This window comes from Scatophagus argus, chromosome 15, assembly GCF_020382885.2.
Source record: "Scatophagus argus isolate fScaArg1 chromosome 15, fScaArg1.pri, whole genome shotgun sequence".
Taxonomy (NCBI): Eukaryota; Metazoa; Chordata; class Actinopteri; family Scatophagidae; genus Scatophagus; species Scatophagus argus.
Window position 1 is genome coordinate 11,373,760 of NC_058507.1, and position 20,914 is coordinate 11,394,673.

At 43.0% G+C, this 20,914-nt stretch overlaps 4 protein-coding genes across 7 annotated transcripts; 2 read left to right on the forward strand and 2 right to left on the reverse strand.

Annotated features, from left to right (window-relative positions):
• The first annotated feature begins 1,077 nt into the window (after positions 1-1,077).
• klf11b (Kruppel-like factor 11b) lies at positions 1,078-4,914 on the forward strand. The gene is made up of 4 exons (XM_046413439.1): positions 1,078-1,295; positions 2,154-2,432; positions 2,913-3,867; positions 4,118-4,914. Exons 1-4 carry the CDS (start codon positions 1,257-1,259, stop codon positions 4,417-4,419), a joined length of 1,575 nt encoding a protein of 524 aa, XP_046269395.1. The 5' UTR covers positions 1,078-1,256; the 3' UTR covers positions 4,420-4,914.
• A 1,445-nt stretch (positions 4,915-6,359) lies between these two features.
• Positions 6,360-8,960, forward strand: dnaaf2 (dynein axonemal assembly factor 2). 2 transcript variants are annotated; one of them, XM_046413261.1, is made up of 3 exons: positions 6,360-6,448; positions 6,648-8,442; positions 8,519-8,960. In XM_046413261.1, the coding sequence occupies exons 2-3, from the start codon at positions 6,649-6,651 to the stop codon at positions 8,930-8,932; spliced, it is 2,208 nt and encodes a 735-aa protein (XP_046269217.1). In that variant the 5' UTR covers positions 6,360-6,448; position 6,648; the 3' UTR covers positions 8,933-8,960. The 2 variants fall into 2 exon arrangements, with proteins under 2 accessions (XP_046269217.1, XP_046269216.1); XM_046413260.1 differs by having other exon boundaries at positions 6,365-8,442.
• A 145-nt stretch (positions 8,961-9,105) lies between these two features.
• lrr1 (leucine rich repeat protein 1) lies at positions 9,106-14,295 on the reverse strand. 3 transcript variants are annotated; one of them, XM_046413263.1, is made up of 6 exons: positions 14,008-14,295; positions 13,707-13,894; positions 12,359-12,457; positions 11,028-11,280; positions 10,110-10,584; positions 9,106-10,014 (listed from the first exon to the last, which is right to left on the reverse strand). In XM_046413263.1, exons 1-6 carry the CDS (start codon positions 14,033-14,035, stop codon positions 9,759-9,761), a joined length of 1,299 nt encoding a protein of 432 aa, XP_046269219.1. In that variant the 5' UTR covers positions 14,036-14,295; the 3' UTR covers positions 9,106-9,758. The 3 variants fall into 3 exon arrangements, with proteins under 3 accessions (XP_046269219.1, XP_046269221.1, XP_046269220.1); XM_046413265.1 differs by having other exon boundaries at positions 13,707-13,919; XM_046413264.1 differs by having other exon boundaries at positions 13,707-14,294.
• A 643-nt stretch (positions 14,296-14,938) lies between these two features.
• On the reverse strand, positions 14,939-20,769 carry si:dkey-13p1.4 (transmembrane protein 151B). The gene is made up of 2 exons (XM_046413115.1): positions 20,623-20,769; positions 14,939-17,982 (listed from the first exon to the last, which is right to left on the reverse strand). The coding sequence occupies exons 1-2, from the start codon at positions 20,764-20,766 to the stop codon at positions 16,354-16,356; spliced, it is 1,773 nt and encodes a 590-aa protein (XP_046269071.1). The 5' UTR covers positions 20,767-20,769; the 3' UTR covers positions 14,939-16,353.
• Positions 20,770-20,914: the final 145 nt, after the last annotated feature.

The window sequence follows — 20,914 nt, forward strand, 5'->3', positions numbered from 1 at the left end:
GCAGTTTTAAAAAAAAGCCTTTTACTGACTTTGTAACGTGGTAACTTTGTGTTTCTGTTATGAAATGTTAAAGTGATGACAATTAAGCACTTGTTTTCATGTCTTTTCTGTAAGAAAGCTGCATAAACAACTCCAAAAAAACAAGACCTAACTGGCGGTTCATCCGGCACTAGTGTTGCATTCAAGTACTGTGGGAAAAGAATTATATGCAATTTAATCAAGTTTAAGTCAGCCTAAACATAGTTTTATCAAATGTTTGTAACATGTATTAACTTAGTCTTTCCTTTCTTCCAGTGTGTAAACTTAACTCACTAGTTGAAATTATTTAGTCACCTGAAGTCATACCTTTTGACTTCATCTAGACATGGGCCTTTGCACATTAATGGTCAGACTATACAGTACAACATATAGACACACCTATGTGTAAAATGGAACAGTTTTAAAATGTGTAAATGTGTTCTTTGAAATAATATTTTAAAACACTAAACATGAAGGAGGTTTAGGATGATATCTAAATTTAAAATAGCACTATAAATTGTATACCTACCTAGAATCTAGATATTCTGTCCTATCCAATCATTTAGCTTAGCAAGACATGCAACGTAATCTTTGCAATTCAGACTTGAAAAGCCACAAATTTTAGAAATTTGCTATACATCAATAAGGAGTAATGATAAATTTTGAATTAGAAAATACACTGTAACAATACAACAGGCAAAATCTCTGTTTTTGTGAATGTGACTGTTATAGAAAAAGAATTTTGGTTTAGATTCAGTTTCAGTTACATCGGCTTGCCAGGTCGTTTTCACCAGGTTATTCCCACAACCCTGGAACGCCACATAGACTGGATCGACCTTTCGCCTAGTTTAGTGGACGGCAGTTCATCGGGTTTACCCTGACACTGCTGACTTCAAGGCCACGCCCACCAACGGCCACGCACCCTATTTCGTCCAACCGTCCAGCGAGCACGCACTGTTCACGCGCTCTCTTCTTTCCTATTGGTTGAAGCTCTGCACACACTTAATTGTGATTGGCTGAGTGTTGCCACCCGCCGGTGCGTGTTGTGAGTTTTGTTTTCCTTTTTTTTTCCCTCCTCCCCATGTTTTACACACACAGCTGAGAGAAAAGGGAGCCAGTCAGAGAAAAAACGACCTCAACCCTACGCCAGTACAGGCAGCAGCACTGGCAACCGCCGTCTCTTTGTTCTGTACTGGCTTTGACAACAAAAAAGTGATATTTAGATATTTTAATCTTCAATGCCATCGCGAAAATTTACAGAGATGGACTCAAACGGGGTAAGATTTTTTTGTTGTTTAAACTGTTACCTTGGCGCTACATTTATTTTGCAGTGCAGTAACATTCATTTGTTTACTGAGTGATTTGAATTTTCAGTACACGAGCTGTGACAGCTTTTTAATTCAACATTTAAAAGTTATGTGCGATTTTAATATTATTTTGTGTCACGTCAGGGTCCAAGCGATGCCAGTTCCATCAAAATAAATCAAAATGTCAGTCGTTTTTAATGGGACATTTACTGTTTGTCATTCTGTCTTTTAAACCTTTTATGCTTGCTAGTCCAACAAAAATATGTAATATAAACATGTACGGAAGACTTTCATTGTCGACAGATTGTTTCATCTGATTGAGTTTTTTAGGAGGATCAATGATATGCTTTGGTTTCTGTTCTTATTTATTATAAAGTTGTAACGTAACAAGCCCACTTCCTGATGCAAACCCGCTTTATGGGGATTTCACATGGCTGATCTCGCAGCACGTCACTGTTTGGTCTATATTTGGCTATGGGAGGTGTTCTGGCTCCGAGCCAAAAACAGTGCATACTGGGCTGGGGTGTAGGCCTAATACCCCCTCGCGTTTATTGGCAGCACCGTGCAGTTTATGGCCAGGAACTTTAGATTGACAAACAGTGACAGAGCAGAAAAATGGAAATATACATATCTATTTTTTCCACTTGTTCAATAGAATTGAAAGATCCCCTTAGACTGTATTTATTCTGTGATCAAATCTGACTCAAAGTTGAATCAGCACAGTGTGTCATGCAGTTGAAAATAACCATGATGACCCAATGATGTGACAATACTGTAGTAATTTAATTTGGCTGGATTTGTCTGATGTGTGTCCATTGTTCTTGTCAGGCTGAGTACATGGATCACTGTGGGTCCTACGCAAAGAGAAGGAGGCATGACAGCGAGCAGTCTGTCTCTAGTGGAGCCTCTGGCCTTGAGTACACAGACCTGGAGGCAGCTGAAGCGTTGGTGTGTATGAGTTCTTGGGGCCAGGGCCACTTACTCAGCAGCAACAGACCAAACCCTTGCAAGGCCAGACCCCTCACCCCGGCTTCAGACTCCTGTGACTCCCTCTTGCCCTCAGAAATTCCCGAGCCCCCAAAGGACTTTGTCTCCCTCTCTTCCTTGGTAAGTGACTTATCATGCTCTACATGTCAAATCATTCAGAAATATACCTGTCAGTTTTGCAACATCAAATTCTTCCCCCTTTTAGTAGTAGTTTTAGTTGGATGGAGGCACTGAAATCACACAGAGCTGTGAAACAATTGCGATAACTGATGTTTGATTAGTAAACATATTCCTGAGAGTCAAGGTTTACCTTAAACCCCATGGCCTTTTGATGTAAATGTTTAAAGATAACTGCTGTGTGATGGTTTATGACATGAGACTGGGGCAGGTGAGAGGTACTGCAGCTAGAAAGGTGGTGTGACCTTCAGACAGAGTTCTTTCAGAGGTGGGGTCATAAAAATCACAGTTTATAGCTCAGAGTGATCATTGTTCTTGAGTGTATCTGCTTTGCAAACACTATCCACTGTACAACTGAAGCAACACTCCCTGTTACGATCGTGGTTATTTCTTTTAATATCCCCTCCCTCCTTCTCTTTCCAGTGTATGACTCCCCCTCACAGCCCCAGCTGTGTTGAGACTTCAGCAGTCCAGCCAAGCTCTGGCCTGGCTGTGTCCTCACAACACTGTGGTTCCGGGCTCCATCAGCCTGTCCTTGCACCCATTGCCGAAAAGACCCCCTCCATACCCCGTCTGCCACAGCCCTGCAGAGCCATGGCGACCAGCGTCATCCGCCACACCGCAGACAGCACCCCCTGCCAGCAGCACATTCCAGTGGCCCCCAATCCAGAGAAAACTAGAGACAGAGTAATGGCTGCAGTGGTCTGCCAGCAGCAGCAGCAGTGCATTACAAAGACTGATCAGATAAGCACACCTCCATCCCCTCCTGCTCCTCTCACACCCACATCACCCCAATCAAAAACAGAGCAGCAAGCCAGTCTCTCAAAATCTTGTTTGGACAGTTTCTCCACACCTACTCATGTCAAAGCCCAACCAAGCCAAAACAGTCCACCCACTCCCACTGCTCCCACAACCCTGACCCCACCCTCGGTCACTAGCCCTCAAATCATCTGCCAGATGTTCCCTGTCAGCAGCCAGTCAGGCATAATCTCAGCCTTCATCCCCGGTGCGGTTCAGACATCCAGTACTGGGATTCAGGCTGCCACCACATCCATTCTTCCCTCAGCTAACGCCGCGTCTGTCCAGCAGTCCCTCATTGTGGGTTCAGCGGTGCCCCAGGGCACAGTGATGCTGGTTCTCCCTCAGTCCTCCGTCTCTCAAGCCCCTCACTGCCCCCAGACTGTCATGACACTGGGCAACACCAAGCTGCTACCTCTGGCCCCAGCTCCTGTGTACATGCCAGCAGGGCCCAGCAGCGGGACAGCAACCGCAAAGATGGACTTTTCACGCAGGAGAAACTACGTTTGCAACTTCCCAGGCTGTAGGAAGACGTATTTTAAGAGCTCACACCTCAAGGCTCACCTAAGAACACACACAGGTGAGGGTTTACTGCATATGTGTGAGTGTTTGGTTGACTACTCACGAGGATGTGGAACAAAATGTGGCCACAGATGAGTGTTGCATCCTGTTTGTAAAACATTTCTTGGCCTTGTTATTCTTGATGGGAAGAGAGTGAGTTCATTGTTATATATCAAGAATGGTGTGGTGTGAAGCTTTTATGACTGCAACGTGACTCACATGCTGACTCCGTACTTTCCTGTTTCTCTCCCTGTGTTTCCCTCTCTTAGGTGAGAAACCCTTCAGCTGCAGCTGGGACGGCTGTGATAAGAGGTTTGCCCGCTCTGATGAGCTATCCCGTCACCGGCGAACACACACCGGCGAGAAGAAATTTGTTTGTCCCGTGTGCGACAGGAGATTCATGCGCAGCGATCACCTCACCAAACATGCTCGACGTCACATGACCACAAAGAAAATTCCCTCCTGGCAGGCTGATGTTCGCAGCCTGAACAAAATGGCTGCAGGAAAAACACCTCCCTCAAAACCTGGCCTTGCCACGCTAAGCATGCTGGTGCCTGCCGGTTCAAAGTAGACAATAAACACTGCCATCCTACCCACTCCCAAGACATCACAGGGAGCAGCCAAGCACGCAAGGCTGCTGCTATTTTACTCATGGGAATAATAGAAAAAAACATGCACTGGACTCTTTTATTGCTCTCAACGGCTCATTTGTACATGTATTTTTTTCTCTAAAGGATACTTTTGTTTACTTTGATATAACTGATAATATGTATGCACCCTCGCCAAAGCCTTTGTATGAAGTCTGTCTTATTCGTCCCCCTCCCCCTTCCCTTGATCAGCAGCATCAAAACACTCTGGTATACATATGTGTCTATGTGAATGTATTGTATGTTGTATTATGAAATGCATTTATTTGTTATATTTGGAAAAATGTTAACATTGAAAAAAACATGTAAATATGAATATTAATTGTCAGTACTATGATTATACCTTGATTATATCTCCCTGTCTAACTTTTCATATTATTTAATACGTATTTGTAATAAAGAAAAGATTCAATGTTTAATGAGTCATTCTTTGTGACCTTTCCATTGTACAATCCCGGAAAAATGAGGTGTGGGATCTTGGTATAGTCAGCAAGCTTTCCTGGTTGTCTAATATAGAAGAAATGTAGCGAGTGTTGCCTTCCCACATCCTGTGTGTGTGTCACGCTGTGACCTCCCCACCTCCTCCATCACCACTTCTTAGTCGTACAGGCTGAATACATGTTTTCTTTGGTGTTATAAACACTCTTTTGGTGAGGCCATTTGGGGACATGGTGTCCTGTTTATTAGATCAGAGGAGGAATGCCTGATGAGTTAGCTCAGGCAAAACAGACCGGGATTTGTTTGCCTTGTGTTAGAGGTAATTAACTGGTCATTTGAGCTCATTCACCTCAGTCACATGGGAAGTAGGAGGTGGTGGTACTGTGTGATTCTTGCATAATACACCACCGAGTTTTACTCATTGTATCAGAATCAGAATTCCTTTATTTATCCTCGAGGGGAAATTCTTTATAAGCACATCCTGTTCCTGTTGTTACAAACGAAAGTTGTTTATAATGTCTAGAATATACTTAAAAAATATAGTCTGAGAGAAAGAATACATTTTCAAGCATGCATACGTTTCCTTGGGTAAACAATAGAATGAAACCCTTAACATGCAGCTAAGGTAAGACTGTTTCCTCTACCTTCTCTCTCACCCACACATTCATGAGCGGTGGTCTCACATATGGTCTCACACCTAGTAACAGCACACCTCTTCCAATCAGACAGTGAGAAATATGAACTGTCGGGGGTGCGACCAATCACTTCTCTTCCCTGCATACCCGCCCCTTTGCCTTACTGACCGATATACTCGTTGGCCGTGAGCCATCCGAGCGATGGTCTACAGCGACATCTGGTGATAAATTAATGTCATTTCTCCATTTACAGCTCGTAGAGGAAAATATCCCAGCTTTTAACTGAAGATATATTGGCATGTTTAACCAAACATGGTTGCGTACATTTCTGTACATTCTTTGCCAATGTTACTTTCATCTTCAAGAAAATTTCGTTTGCAGAACGAACAGATTTTCTGAGTGATTTTGTCATATAGTATAAATTAAATTAAAGACACATGTGACATGTCATAGCGTTAATGCCACTCGCTTTGTTCATGTGTTATACATTGAGATATTATGATATTAATTTTAAAATATATTCACCAATAGTCCATAACATGATATTAAATTAAACATAAAGCTAGTTTTAAATGCAGCTCACCCATACTTCACTTTCTAATTAGCTCAGGCTAATAAATAACGGAACACATTTAAATTTATTTCCTGTCGTGTTCTCAAAAAATGTAAAATGTTCCATCATCCTTCATTAAGAACTCATTTAACTAATTCTCAGTGAACTATTTTCATTATTCATGAAAACCTGACGGATTATTGGCAAGAAAGTGTTTCTCAGGGAAGAGTTTCCTTGTTGCACCAATGACCCTCATGTTGCTATGGATACGTCAACACACTTAAGACGGTTAGCTGACAATTGGAGGTCCGATACGAGATAAAACACGTAAGTGGGCGTAAAACGACACCAAATTCTGCATTTTTCGGCGTCGGTTGATTGTAACACTCTTCAAATTTAGCAGACTCCTACAGAGACATATTTCGGTGAGCATTTAGCTCCATAGAGTTTTGTAAGAGTTTGTCTCCAGTAGCTCCACCCACTTCATTATTAAGTTTATAACGTTATTTCTTCGCGTAATCGTCAGCATGGAGGTTGGAGATAAACTGAGAGAACTGAACATGACAGTGGATGAAATCGACAGGATGGCAAAAGCTTTCAAAGACGAGAAATTCAGGGAAATGCTGCACGATTATGCCCGAGAATTATCAGACCCCGAGAATAAGAAAAGGTATGAAGAAGAGATCAGAATTTTGGAGCAGGAGAGAGGAAACACGATTGAGTTTATCCACCCAGAACCATTTAGGGCTCTCAGGACGAGTGTGAACGGCAAGCAGAAGTGTTTTATCAACATCTGTGCCAATGAAAAAGTTGGAAAGCCAGCCTGCCAGCCAGGGGTGTCAGATGAAGGCCGCAGAGGACAGTGCTGGTCCTTGCCTCACAGTCTGCACCCAGGGAGGCAAGACACAGATCCAAAAGGAAACAAGATCATGATCTATGATGTTATTTTCCACTCTGACACTCTCCATATGGCAAGCAAGAACAAGAGATTCATGGATATGGTGGACAGCACAGCCATTCAGGGAATCCAAAATGCTTTTAACGTGACGCTGGACAAAAACAACATACGAGAGACGAGTACAAAATACAAAGGCACTCCACATCCCTGTGTCATCCGAAAGCCCATACCTGGATATAAAGCTGACAAGCCTGACCCTCTTGCTTTCCCATACCCAGATGAGAAAAGACCTTCCTCATCGTTGCAAACCAATCCTACAGAACCACCTGCGACAAAAAACAGCAGTGATGCTGAACCTCTTAAAAGCTTCCAGATCCAGCCTCAGAAAAGCAGAGAGCCGACTAAGCCAAACCACACAGTAAAATATAGATCTTTCATTGATCTACAGGACTTCCGGTGTTCCAGAGACTCAGCCCAAAGCCCTAGGCCCAAAGAGATAATAGTTACGATTGACGTGCCACTTCTGAAGGCAGCCAAGGATGCCAGCCTTGAGGTAAAAGAGAGAAAGCTGCTGCTTGAGTCCAAGAAACCAGCCTACAGGTTGGAGCTGCCCTTAGCCTACCCTGTGGATGAAGATAAAGGAGAGGCAAAGTTCCACAAACAGAGCGGACAGCTTACAGTCACACTTCCGGTTCTTCCTTCAAATGAAGCTTTTGATTTTGGTGTAAGGCCTGCCCAGACTAGTGTTAGTGATGATGAGAGGCAGGGAGACAAAAGTGAAGTGGAAAAGGAGAATACACTTAAGGAGAAGGAGAGTGAAAGCCTGAGAAATGAGGACCAAGGAGGTGTTGAGGAGAAGGTTAAGAATGAAAGAGACATTGAGGAGGAGGTTTTGAAGCAGCAGACAAGAGTAGAAAAAGGTGAAGAAGAGGGAGAAAGAGGTCAGGAGAAAGGAGAGGAGCAGATGAGGGAGGGAGAAAACAACAAAAGAAGAGAAGAAATTGATGTGGAGGAGGAGGCAAAATGGAATATGCAGATGCAAAAATGCCAAGACAGTGTGGAGGAGGAGAAATTGAAAGAGCAGAAACAGAAGAATGAGGAAAAGGTAGGAAAATCAAACCCACAGAAAAGGCAACAAGATGAGGACAAATGGATCAGTAAACTGAAGACAGTAAGGGAAGATAAATGTGAGAGCGCAGCAGAGAAAAGGGATTCGGGTGTAACAAATGTTCCATCTGAAACTGTTGAGAGACGCATGGTTTCTTCTGATGAGCACACAACTGCCCCTAAATATTCAGGTTGCACAGTAAAAGAGGGAGGAATAAATCGGAACTTGTGTATGCAGTCAACGCCTAAAATGACGACTTCAGATCTCAAAGAGGATACTGAAAAACCACAAGAGACCGTCAATGGAAATCTGAGGGTGAGAAAAACTCTAGAAGAGAAAGTACAAGCGTGTGATCGAACTAAGCTGCTGTTAACTTGTTTTTCTGTTCTAGTTGGAAAGAGATGCTGCATTTCTACGCAGATCCAGTGAGGCTGTGTCTCCCATACCACCTGATGCTCAAAGCCAGAACGTGAAGGACCTCTGCATTTCCTGGGGGACTGAGGGGTCCAGCGAGACGCCTGCAACAAACAATGCAAACAAGTCAAGCAGAGGAGGTTCACACAACAGTGACCCCCTATGCGCTGAAGAACTTGCCACAGGCTCAGTGAAGCCAGAGCAAAAGGAGAACGTGGATGAAGATGACCTGCCCACAGAGCAAACCTTCCACAATCCAGAGCACGATAACAAGCCTCCACCTGTGTTGTTAAGAGAAATTGATAAAGATGGAAATGAAATGGTAATAGGTGAACATTCAACATCTGCTGGGTTTGTCTTCCAAAACTCCCTGATGTATGAGCTGGAATGAAGACAAAGTACAACAGTTAAGAGGAGGTTGTCTTTTTTTTAAGTGAAGCAGTTTTCATTTAGTCATTTTTATATCAGTTATAAGTCTGCAGTGTGTCTAAACATATTAAATGTTCACATTTTCAAAACCTGACATTTCTCACTTAATTCACAAGGTAAATGAAACACAAATCATTTCAAAGTCCCAAAATGGGCTGCTGACTTTTATTTTATTGAACTTCTCACATTTATATAAAAGACTTGTGGGCCATTAGCACAGTAAAAACCAGCTCCCTTTACTTATGGACCCAGAGGCACTGTGTTCAGGAAAAAACAAATTCATCTAATTTCTTTATTCCCCTGTTGAGTAGAAGTAGGTCAGTGGGGGAACCTGCAGTTTGCTTTAAGAGGCAGGAAGAACAGAAAAAAAACAAAACAGTGTGCGACACTTAACCAGCAGGACTGGGAAACTGTCACTTTGTGACAGTGCTGCTGCGAGTTTCATAAAGTCAGTGTCTCTCCATTACAGATGGACCAGGTACAAAAGTAGTTATGCTCATCACTTTTCCCATTTTTGATACGTGGGAAGTGCATTATAAATTGAATGCAAGTGTAAAACAGGCAGCTTGAAGTACATTTAAAATGAAAGCTTAACAGAGTCAATATTCTCCTTTCATTTAAGGGCATTTGCAGAAAACTGGACCACAAAGCTGTCTACTACTGCAGATTCCTCTTGCTGTTGTCTAATGACCTCCTGCAGTATCTCAAAAATTGTAGTCTATTGCAGAGTCCACAGCAATTTCTAGCTGTCGGTGTGTTTCTTGTCAAACGTAAGAGTTTCTAATCCCTCATCTAATGCCTCTCTGAAGGGAGGTGTCTAAAAATTCAGAGTAGCAGGAGAGGGAGCAGAAGTGTTGCTGCACTGGAGCATCTGTGCCCCCCATGTCGTCCACCAGGACCACCGTGTGAGAGACTTGGTGCAGGTTCATGCTGACCGCCGTCTTGATGTAGAAATTGATACAGATGCGTCCGCAGTCGCAGAACTTGGCTACTTCAAGGTCCCGACACAAGTGGGCAGGAATGAGGTGAGGTCCATACGGTATCCTGTGAGATGAATGACAAAGTTAGGAATGTGCTGTAAAAACAGAGGAAGCACAGTGAAGTTACAGCACGATATACTGAGCATGTTTTATTCTAACCTGAGGCTGGCAACAGCTCTGGAAGCCATCTCTTGAAGTGGAAGGGGGAATGTGAGTTTCATTGTGTGGTCCAGAGGGTTAGGCTGAATAAACGGATTTCCAAACAGGTCCAGGTTCTCCAGACTCAGCTTACGAAAGTCACTTGGCAACACGGCCAGCTGGTTATGCGCAGCTGACAGGAACCTCAGCTTCGAGAGTCGGCCCATGTGGAACGGCAAACAGACGAGCTCATTGTCGTCCAGTTTGAGGTTCACTAGTTCTCGGAGCTGGCAGAACTGAGCTGGGAGGGACTGCAGTCGATTCTGGCTGAGGTCCAGGAGCTGGAGGGTCTGCTGCAGGGTGGACAGGCACAGGGCCACGCTGAAGGCCTCTAGGTGGTTGTTGTGGAGGATAAGTTCAGAGAGGCAGCCAAGGTCACCAATGGTGGCAGGGAGTTTCTTGATGTGGTTGTTGCTGAGATCCAGCTTGCGGAGAGCTACACAGACATAAATATACAAAAACAAAAATACTTAAAAAGGGGTACACCAGCTAAGAGACATTTTAAAAAAATGGTGAAAGTCAACGCAGCAGCGGTTGAAATGTCCTAACTTTTAATTTAAACCAAACTGGATCCTACATCACCCATTGTGCAGTTCATCAGAGCTGTTTTCTCAAACTTCCCTCCAAAGTCACAAAAACATAATAAAACTGTTTTCACTTGCTGAGCAGCAGTGGTGGAATCTAACTTACGTACTGTACTTAAGTGCAAATTCAAGGTACTTGTATGTTACTTGAGTATTTCCACTTTCCATTTCCATTTGCTTCTACATTTTGGAAACAAATGCTGTATGCCACTAGATTTGTCTGACAGTTTTATTTACCAATTACTTTTTTATATTACAATGTCCTACAACCTACAACCCCATGGACTCACTCTACCTTTAAGAGACAGCATCCGCATGTCCACCCGAGACAGTTTGCAGTAGGAGACCTGCAGCTGCTCCAGAGAGTAGGGGAAGCTGGAGGTGAGGGGGTAGTCCTTCTTTGAGACGATGGTGAGCTTCTTCTTGGGTTGCTCTACGTCCTTGGCACGAACAGGAGTGAGCGTGGACAGAGGAAGGCTGCTCGTGTCACTTCCTCTGTCTGCCAAGCGAGCGGCTGAGAGGAAGTTCTTTAAGCTATTGGCATCAGCCTAAAAATCAATAAACAAAGTTCCAGGTGAAGCCACAGATTAACAGAAACAGCAGACTCAAAGTACCCTCTCAGGTGGTTGTGTATGACCGAATTCCTTGAAATATCTAACCTAAATTCACTGGCCTGGAATACTTGACACACTTCCTGTGGATGAATATGATGAACCTTTTGCTGTGGGGAATATAAATGTGAGTGACTCGAAATATAAAGTGCAGGGATTAGACACAATTTTTATGGTTGGTTATCATTATTATTTATTTTTTTTTAATAATTATGTACCTGTAGGTTAAATGTATAATATTTAGAAAAATGGCAAGACCTTCCTTATATATGTTTCTTGATGTGTGCAACATCATCACAAATGTTTCCAATACTTTTCAAACCCAGAAAAATTCATAATTTTGATGGTCTAACTTCCAGAGTGAGGAAGGAAACCTACATATGAGACATTATGTAAATTAAACTTTACAACACAAGTGCAACAAGCATTTCTGCCTGAATCATGTCAGACAGAGTTTCTTTGCCAGTAATGGCTGTTTAACAATGACAACAACAACAACTCCCAAGACTCCTCACTGCTTGGCCTTTTGTTTTGCTCTGACTGGGAGACCCCTAGAGGCAGAAACCACATGCTGTACCTTTAACTTCCTCACCTCTTAGGAGCTCATGTGTTTTTCCATTCACCTGCCTAATGTGGTGCAAGTCTGTCTGTGGGTGTATGAGTGTGTTTCTGTCAACGTGACAAATTGAGCCATGCTAGAATCTAGGTGAAAGGTGACTACTGCCTCAAAACAGCCAGAAGGGCTTTAGAGCAGCTGCAAACAATGAGACAGCTATGGTGTCTTTCCAGGCATCAGCTGCAGCCAAAACAACACAATGTGTCTGACTAGTTGGTACACGAGTATGTGGAGAGCTCTGAGTCCTGTGTGACAAATCATCCAGGAATATAAAGGATATAAGAATGATGTTACTTCATCATAAACCTTAAACTCTTTTCTTATGTGGGGGCAACTAGGCCTTCCTTATAAACACTTTTACATACTCGGACTGTAATTACATCACGCTGGACGTCATACCTTGCTCAAACAAATGTCAACAGCAGGTTCCTTTAATCTCACAGTGGCCTTGCCTTCCTCCACAAACCAAGTGAAGAACTTCTCTATGTTGTCTTTAAGCTGCGAGAGAAAATTGGCAAATGTGAGCAATGGAAAAATACTTTACACAACGTTGGCATGGGTATGTGTCATAATTTTCCCGACACATAGCCATGTCATCACTCTCTCAACAAGTGCAGACAGGAATACTGAAAGCATTGGGACCTTTCATCAGTGTGCAGGTTTACATCTACAGCTATGACCTTTTAAATCAAAACTGGGAGCCTCTGAGGTGCACCTGAAGGCAGCATTTGACACCCTGAAAACAATACTTCTAGGGTTTCCAATCCAGGGACATTTGGGGAAAGATAATGATGAATAATTGAAAAAGTAAATTTTTCTTTTTAAAATGACTGAGGGATTTGAATTAGTCAAAAAGCAAAAACACAATCAGTAAAAGTTGCTGGAATGCTTTGCTAATGCAATGTTTGATAAAGTCCATTTAAAAAAGAAGCTGTAGCAGAAGATATGGGTGCTCTACTGATGAATAATGAATGAGCTCTCATTTTCTGTCCTAATGTAGCATGTTATTTGTTAGCTTCTGTGTTATCTATACATTCAAAACAGTTGTTGAGAGGACAATATTACACATATCGTTTAGGTTGTAGATTTGATGCATGGATGAACCATATTGTGTATCAAGATATTATGTTTTAAAGTATAGTCTAGGGTGTCACCAGTCACAATACTGCTACATTAACCATAATCAATTATGCAACATTACATACATACAACCCCAAAAAGACAGGAGGAGGATATATTAGTTCTTTTGCTGACCTTAATGTGTAAATGTTTGAGTCATCATGTCAGTAACAAGGTGCAACTTTATGCTTCATTTTTTTAAAAATTATTCTTATTAAGTCTCTGTAAATACAAACTTTGCTATTAAAGTCGGCCAGAGGACTGATTCGGGCAAACTTAATCTGCCTATTTAAAACAAAATACCGACTGTGACTAAATGAATCCCACACAAACAGGACCTCGAAAAGGCCAAAGTTTATGGACTTCTGAAAAATTAAAAGAAGTTGTCATTTAAATCGCTGTATATTTTAGAGAGCTTTACATTCAGGTTTGGTCCTGTTCTATCTGTGTATGACGGGTATTGTTTGATAAAGTTACTCTACTGTTTTGCTGGCTCTTTGAGTGATCGATAGAATACACTGACAATGGGATCAATTATGAAGCCCGGCTTTAACAGCCAGTTTACAGTAACGTTAGAGTAGCTAGTGCAGTACAGGAGACAAGGAGCATCAACACAACCAACACCGACCTTGTACTTTGAGCCTGTTCTGTCTTTGGCTGTGCAGATCATCATGTAAACGTTGCTGCGTTGACTCGTCTTGTCCAAATGTTTCCCGATGGAGAGCACGGCTCTCGTCCCTTTTCCTCGACTTTTCATCCCAAACGTGGGCAGCAGCCGATTCACCACCTCCACATCACACTGCAGCTTCATCGCAACTAATTAGCACAGACTGACGCCGGGCTTGATGCCGAGTCAAAGTGAGCTAAGGGTTTGAATTCATACCAGTAAGAGACAAACTTCCGCGAAAAACTGTAACTAGCTAACTTACGTGCAGCAGCTAGTGACACAACACACATCCGTGCTCGTCCTGGATGTCAACAACACAGCAGACTTGTCCTCAGAGCTGCGTCTGAGTGGCTGTCCAAGAAAGTAAACACGGCCCACGGCGGCTAAGGCTTGGCTCTTCGTGGGAAAACGGCGGTTTGGCTGACAATATCCGGACAAAGTGTAAACGTCCCGAAGAGTTTTCGATTGTCAGTTGGTAGCTGTCGTTAGCATGGTTAGGCGCGCGTGGGAAGTGACGTCAGTGGAGTGCTAGCTCAGCTCGTGCGCGCCAGCAGAGTCTCAGACATCCCTATATGACCTGCGAGTTTCTGTATCGTGAATAGCTTTTTTGTTTTGTTTTGTTTTTTGCAAGAGACACTTTGTATGGCAGAAATAATCATCAATAATGACCGTGACTCTTTAATAGTCTTCTATGCAGCACATTTAAGAACGCAGATTTCTGCGTCGTCCATACGAGCTGATGACTTTGCAGATCAAACTGTATACCTTTGGACCTGTGCCGATAATCTCAATTGTCCATTTTCCAGGCTTTTCTTTCATATTTCATCTCACCCTCCTGCTTATTTTGTTGACTGAGTTATCGAGCTGACAACTGAGCAGGAAGTCCATCAGATGAGAGATGCAACTGAAGCTGGAGGGGGCGTTAGCATGTGATTTATTTTTTGATTATTATTTATTTTTTGCCAAACTATACTGTTTTAGAGGCTTTTTAGAGAATGTGTTTCCATGCACACCTTGTAGACGGGTTAGTTAACATGTTAAGAAGAAAAGTCCTTTGCAATTGTGGCATCTGTACTGATCAGCATAAGACTCCCCAAGTGTAAGGATTTAAGGAGTCAGACTTTCCATGCAGATCACTTGAACCATAATGCACCCTTACAGACAATTTTATTAAAATTGGCCCCATATTAATAACTAACTAAAAATAATCCAGTAAAGTAATATAACATTCTACATTTATATCGGGCTGATAATACTTCTGTGTTTTTGTGCTGTGCTTTTACTTGTGACACTGACAGTATATTTTTGTAATAGACCTTTTGCTTTTCCTGAAGGCTCGACGTCACCTTTCTTTATTGCTCCCCATTGCAGTGTGAACATAAATACCAGTCATGAAGATAAATCTCCTAAATTCCTGGAAAATATTAATATAGTTTAAAATGATTTGAGTTTGTAGCCTGATAAGAGACCCATGTGATCACAAAGTAATAGGAGTTTGAGACCAACTATGTCACTGTCATTCAAAAGAAAATACACATATTTCATTGTCTTCTCATCTTCCCTCTGTTCTTCTGCTTTAATCCTTAAATTATCTCACGTATTTAATCAGAATTGCCTCCGCAGTTCACCCTGAATTTAAACTTTTGTTTGCATAAATGGTTTATTTCCTGTATGGCATCCACAATGGAAAGTTGTTGGGTGAAGTCAGTCAACATCAGTGTGTTGTTTCTTAGTTGTAGTTGTACTCGAGGACAGCAGAGGTTCCAGTGAGTCTGAAAGTGTCTGACACCGTCACCTCGGATCAACACGATCACAGAGGAAACTTAACTCCGACCTCTGTTCTTTTCTTTTTATTGCTGACATTTTGACATTCAATTCATGTTCCTCACTCAGCAGATCTCCCATCAGTAGATGATTTGCAGGGTTTCATATAATTCTTTGGACAGAAAAACAACTGAACACACTCTTTGGTTTCACCTTGCTGTCTAACCAACTAAAAGAAAACATACCTTTGGTAATAACATGCAACTTTCTCATATTATTCTTACACATACCTCTAAATGACACAATTTTAACAAGTCTTCCCACACACATAATGGCACATACAAGGTCAGTGTAAGAACTGATAAGGTCCTGTTTCCTGTGATTTTTTTAAAAAGACAAATTTTGATGAAAACTACAGGTCTGAGGTCATACAATTTTGATGTATCAGTGGCAAGTTCGCACCATTTCATCAGATCTGACAGTTATGTCTTTGTACACACTCCTGTGGCTGACAGACTGTTGCTGCCACAAGGAGAGTGTGTTTAGATACATAACACACTGTGTGTCCCGCACCTGCAGTTATTTTCATAGAGACAACTTAACTGGACATGTGCACGGACATGTCCTTCAAATATCAGGACTCTTTGACCCATTGGTGACTGTCTTAAAAAATGAAATAAGGTCTGTCTGTTTCCTTTACTTCATATTTACAGAGAAACTTCCTCAAAGAGCACATTTTCTACATAAATTCTTACTGATATAATTTTGTCTATGGGGCAAATAGTGACCACCTCTACTACACCATTCATTATTACTGATTCTAATTCAAGCGTCTTTATGTTCTTCACAGAGCCGTCTCCACACATGACGACCCCCTCCGTATATAATAACGCCTCAGTCCCCTCCCGTCCACAATGCTGCAGCCGTCAGAACGATGCACAATGAGGACTGGGAAGAACTGCGCGTCTCTATAATTGGGCGGACTGTCGCTGAGCGCCAGCTGGCTGGAGTCGGACCGGCAGCACTGCTCGTCCACGCAGCAGGGGTCTGTCAGGTTGCTGCTGCGGCTCCTCCACAGGGCCACAGTGCGATGGGAGCCGTACATGCGGCAGAGAGAGAAGCGGGATGTGTCGGAGGAGGGGTGGGAGTGGAACAGAGCTCCTTGGCAGGAAAAGATGGAGGAGCAGCTCGAGCCAGTGATGGTTCTCCTCCGGCCTCCTCCGTCGCCTTGTTCATTCGGCTCGCTTCGTTGCTCGCAGTCGTCCGGGCTTTGGAGGGTGCCGTAGCTCCGAGCCGTATGGTTGCTGTTGTCCAGGAGGAAGCAATTTGAGGAAGAGGTGTATTCAGCGTCTTGTAATGAGTCTGCTGTGCCCATGTTGATCAGCACGGCCTCGGAGTAGCTCGGAATCACCTGGCGGTTACAGCGTATGTGCCACTCCATTTCAGTGCTGTCCAGTGTGTCTACTCTTGGAATAACACAGCCAGTGTTACTCCCCAGAGGCCTGTCTACATCTAAAGGAGAGGGGCTGCTGTGACTGTACTCCAACCCAAAGAGTTTCTCTATGCGGTAGTGCACATAAGCAGTGCGGTACTCTATCAGCACTCTCAGAGGCCAGGACAGCATTAGCAGAGCTGCCAGCCAGAAGGCAACCTGGGAACTGTACCAAGGCATCCTATCTGGGTCTACATAAGCTATCAGGTTGTCTCTGAAGTCCACGTTCTTCAGCTGCATCCCCTCCCTGGCCTCCATGTAATCGTCCAAACCTTCAATTTCAGAGAAGAACCTGGCTCTCTGGTTGAGGTAATCATTCTCTGGACCGGCCTCGGTGAAGCTGAAACATTTAGTAAAGCGCAGCCGAGTTGCTGTATGTCCCTCCAAGCCCTTGAGTTCACGCGATACATCTTTCATCCCACAGTGGCTGTAGTCAAACTCCCCCTCGGCCACATGAGTGTTCACCCTCTCGTGGTACACCTGCGTGGTGGTGTAGGCGTCTCCATTACGGTATCGAGTGACTTGCCGAGTCCGTCTGACAAAATGGTAACTGATGGCCTTCCACCATATGCAGGGCTGGGCCTGTCGCATCCGCAGCACACGCTCATACACGCTGTCCACGTCCGCTTTGCACTGCAGTTCGCTTCTGGCTCTGCAGTGCCAGCACTCCACCATGTATATTACATAGAGCATGAGCAGGAACGCCAGAGGGATGTAGATGTAGCCATCAGAGCAGGGGCTGTCATGGTAGATCATTGAGTGGCCTCCGACGCCCATCCCAGAGGCCCCCCGCAGGGAGGAGGTGAGGGAGGCCGTGAAGGAAGAGGCGAGTTGCTGGTTGAAGCTGATCTTGGTGACCTGGGTCAGCTGGCACCAGGCCACCACACCCAGGCAGCCATACATGAGCAGAGAGAGCAGCAGGCATCGCCAATGGGACTCCCGGCAGACACAAGCACCGAGGGACTGCTGCACTGGACGCTGCTGCAGAGAGAGAGAGAGAGAGAGAGAAAGAGAGTAATGAGAAAAAGGCACTTAAAGCAATGAGCCCCTGAAACATGGCGGTGACATTACGACTTGCAGCAGAAATGCAAATGAATGTAGCTGCACCATAAATTGCCAGGCTTTTCAATACCTAATCACAGAGTAAATCAAGCTAAAGAAAGCTCAGCAGTGGGATTCAGTTATACCACATATCATCCCAGAGAGACTGTGAGTCAACTGAGATGTTTTCACACATCTATCTCTGAAATCAACTTCATTTATACTGTACAAGGGAAAATGTACCCATCAGTGAAACTGTATCGCAATATCACAGGATAACACTTGAGTATATAAAAACAAAACTCCTACAAAGCTTGGAGATTAAAGTCCACAGTGAGAAACAGAGCCTGACAGACTTGTATCGACAGATAACATCAGCAGGACGAATTATGAGTCAGGTTTCTATTTATAAATGCTACAGAAAACAGATTAAAAGCTTAAGTGCTATGGAAAAATGACAAATATTTTCGGTTCTGTTTTATGTGGTTGTAAATGATATACCTTTGGGTTTTGGACTGTTGGTCAAAGACAAAAAATAATCTGACATGTTATAAAATAATAAGTAGTCAAAAAAATTAAGTAATAAATCAAAGCCCAAAGTGAAGCATTTGGGATCATGGATGTAAATATAGCGGTGGAATATAACCAAGTACATTTACTCAACTGTACTTGCTTGAGTATTACCATTGTAAGTCTCTTTGTAGGTTTACTCCACCACATTTATATGACATCTGTGTTACGTTAAAATGAAGAATTAATTACAAACCGTATCAACAGCTGGTAAAATGTGACACGTGAAATAGTTCAAATTAGTATAAGAAATAGGCGGCAGTTGTATTCATAGAGAAAACTGAAGTGTATAAACACGGACATGTGTAGTACAGTATGAGGAATATTTGAGTTTTTAGTGACTTTGTCAAAAAAAAAGAATACAGTCTGTATTTAAGTTTCCATCTTGACTTATCAGTAGGCATCTTTAGGACGTATACCACATCAACAACTGATAAAATATGACCCACGTAAAATAGTAAATATGAGCTTCACCTGGAAAACATGCAACACACTGCTCACTTGTTAACACTTTGACGGTAATAATGAAATAATAACATAACGCTGACAGCTCAAGGGCCGTTCGTCTGCATAACTTTTACATGTGACACTACTGACATTTTGTGGATGATATTTTATTCATTTTTCCCAGGACTTTCACTTGGAATATAGTATTTTTAAATTGTGATAGTGCTACGATTTTACTACAGTTGCACTACTTAGATATGTGCACACACACACACACGCCTATCTGCTGAGTACTAGGTGGTTAGCTCAGGGCAGACAAACACAAAGTGCTCGTATCCGAAATGCTGACCACAAGTCGAATTGTCTCATTCTGCAGAGACACTGGCCTAAAGCTATTTTATTAGTAACTCTAAGTAAAAGAAACTAGCGTGTAGCCCTTTATGCATCGACTAAACCATTACTGCAACATTTAATGTATCCATCTGCAAGTAGGGAAGTTCAGAAGTTCCACGCATTAAAAATTTAGTTCATCAACTTGTCAGTCAAGATTTCTGAATGACTTGATGCACTCTGTGTTTGGTTCTCATGGGGACAGTCCTCCCCATGAGATCCTGTGCTCCTGGAGACTACCACTGGTGTTTTATGGAATGAAAGGATTTATGTTGACAATGAGTCCATCCATTACTGCACTGACACAGGGGCGGGGATGTCACTTTGCTGGTTCCACATCAGTTATTCACGGAGCAAACAGGAATGCAATTCGGGTGTACCAGAGAGGATAGACGTTGTGGAAGTCTGGAAGGCCTCCTGACTATTTACTTTAAACACATTGGATTATATCTTTATATGCAAGATGTGCAAATATCCCCCTTTTTATTCTTATTCTAAGTAAAATATCTCTTATATGTGGTTAAAGCTATACCAGTCAAAAAAATATAAGGTATGACTCACATGAGATGACAATATATCCTTAGAACCCCCCCAACACACACACAAACACACACTGAACCACAGTAATTACAACACGACAGTAAAGATGGAGGGCTTGGTAGAGCAAACACTGACACATTCATGTGAGCTCAAAGAGCTGATCAGCACTTAAATCATGGTTTGGCTTTGGCTTTTGGTGGTTGAACAACTCTGTTTGGGAAAAAAATGTTTTTCAGTGAGAGTATCTTTCCACATGACTGGCTTGCACTGCCACTGAAATGGACTATTTTGACATTTCAGCAAGCAGAGAGGCTTATTGGCTGCAGGTGGATGCAGTTGTGCTGCGATGGCACACAGAGGATGTCAATATATGATTTATTTTACTGTGAGCCACTAGCAGAAAAAAAACCCCCACCAAAAACAAAATGCACGTTTTTATATCTATATGAGCTATATTTTTGTGCATCTTAGAGAGTGTTTATTTGTACTGCATGACAGGAATATTTCTTATTCAGCACTGTTTTAATTTCTTGTAAAGTAATTTCTTGATCAGAACTCACACAATTCACGCTTTACGGTTATTGTGTCTAAGTTAATAATAAGATCATGATCGGTCGGCACGTGTACACCTACCTCCTCCTCCAGGACATCACTCTCAGCCGGTGAGTTCTCCTCCTCCTCCTCCTCTTCCTCCTCCTCCTCCTGCTCCTCTCCCTCGGCATCGTTGTGGGCACTGGCCGCCGTGTCCTCCGCAGAGTCCGGTTCGGAGGAGAGCATGCTGCACTTTTCGCATGTCAGAGAGAGAGATTATAAGATCTCTGTTTCTTTACTCACTGGCTCTGCTCACTCCCTTCGCGCCTCCTTTTTGTTCCCCCTTCAGCCCCACGCCGTCTGGGCCGGAGCCAGCAGGCGGCTGCTGCTGCTG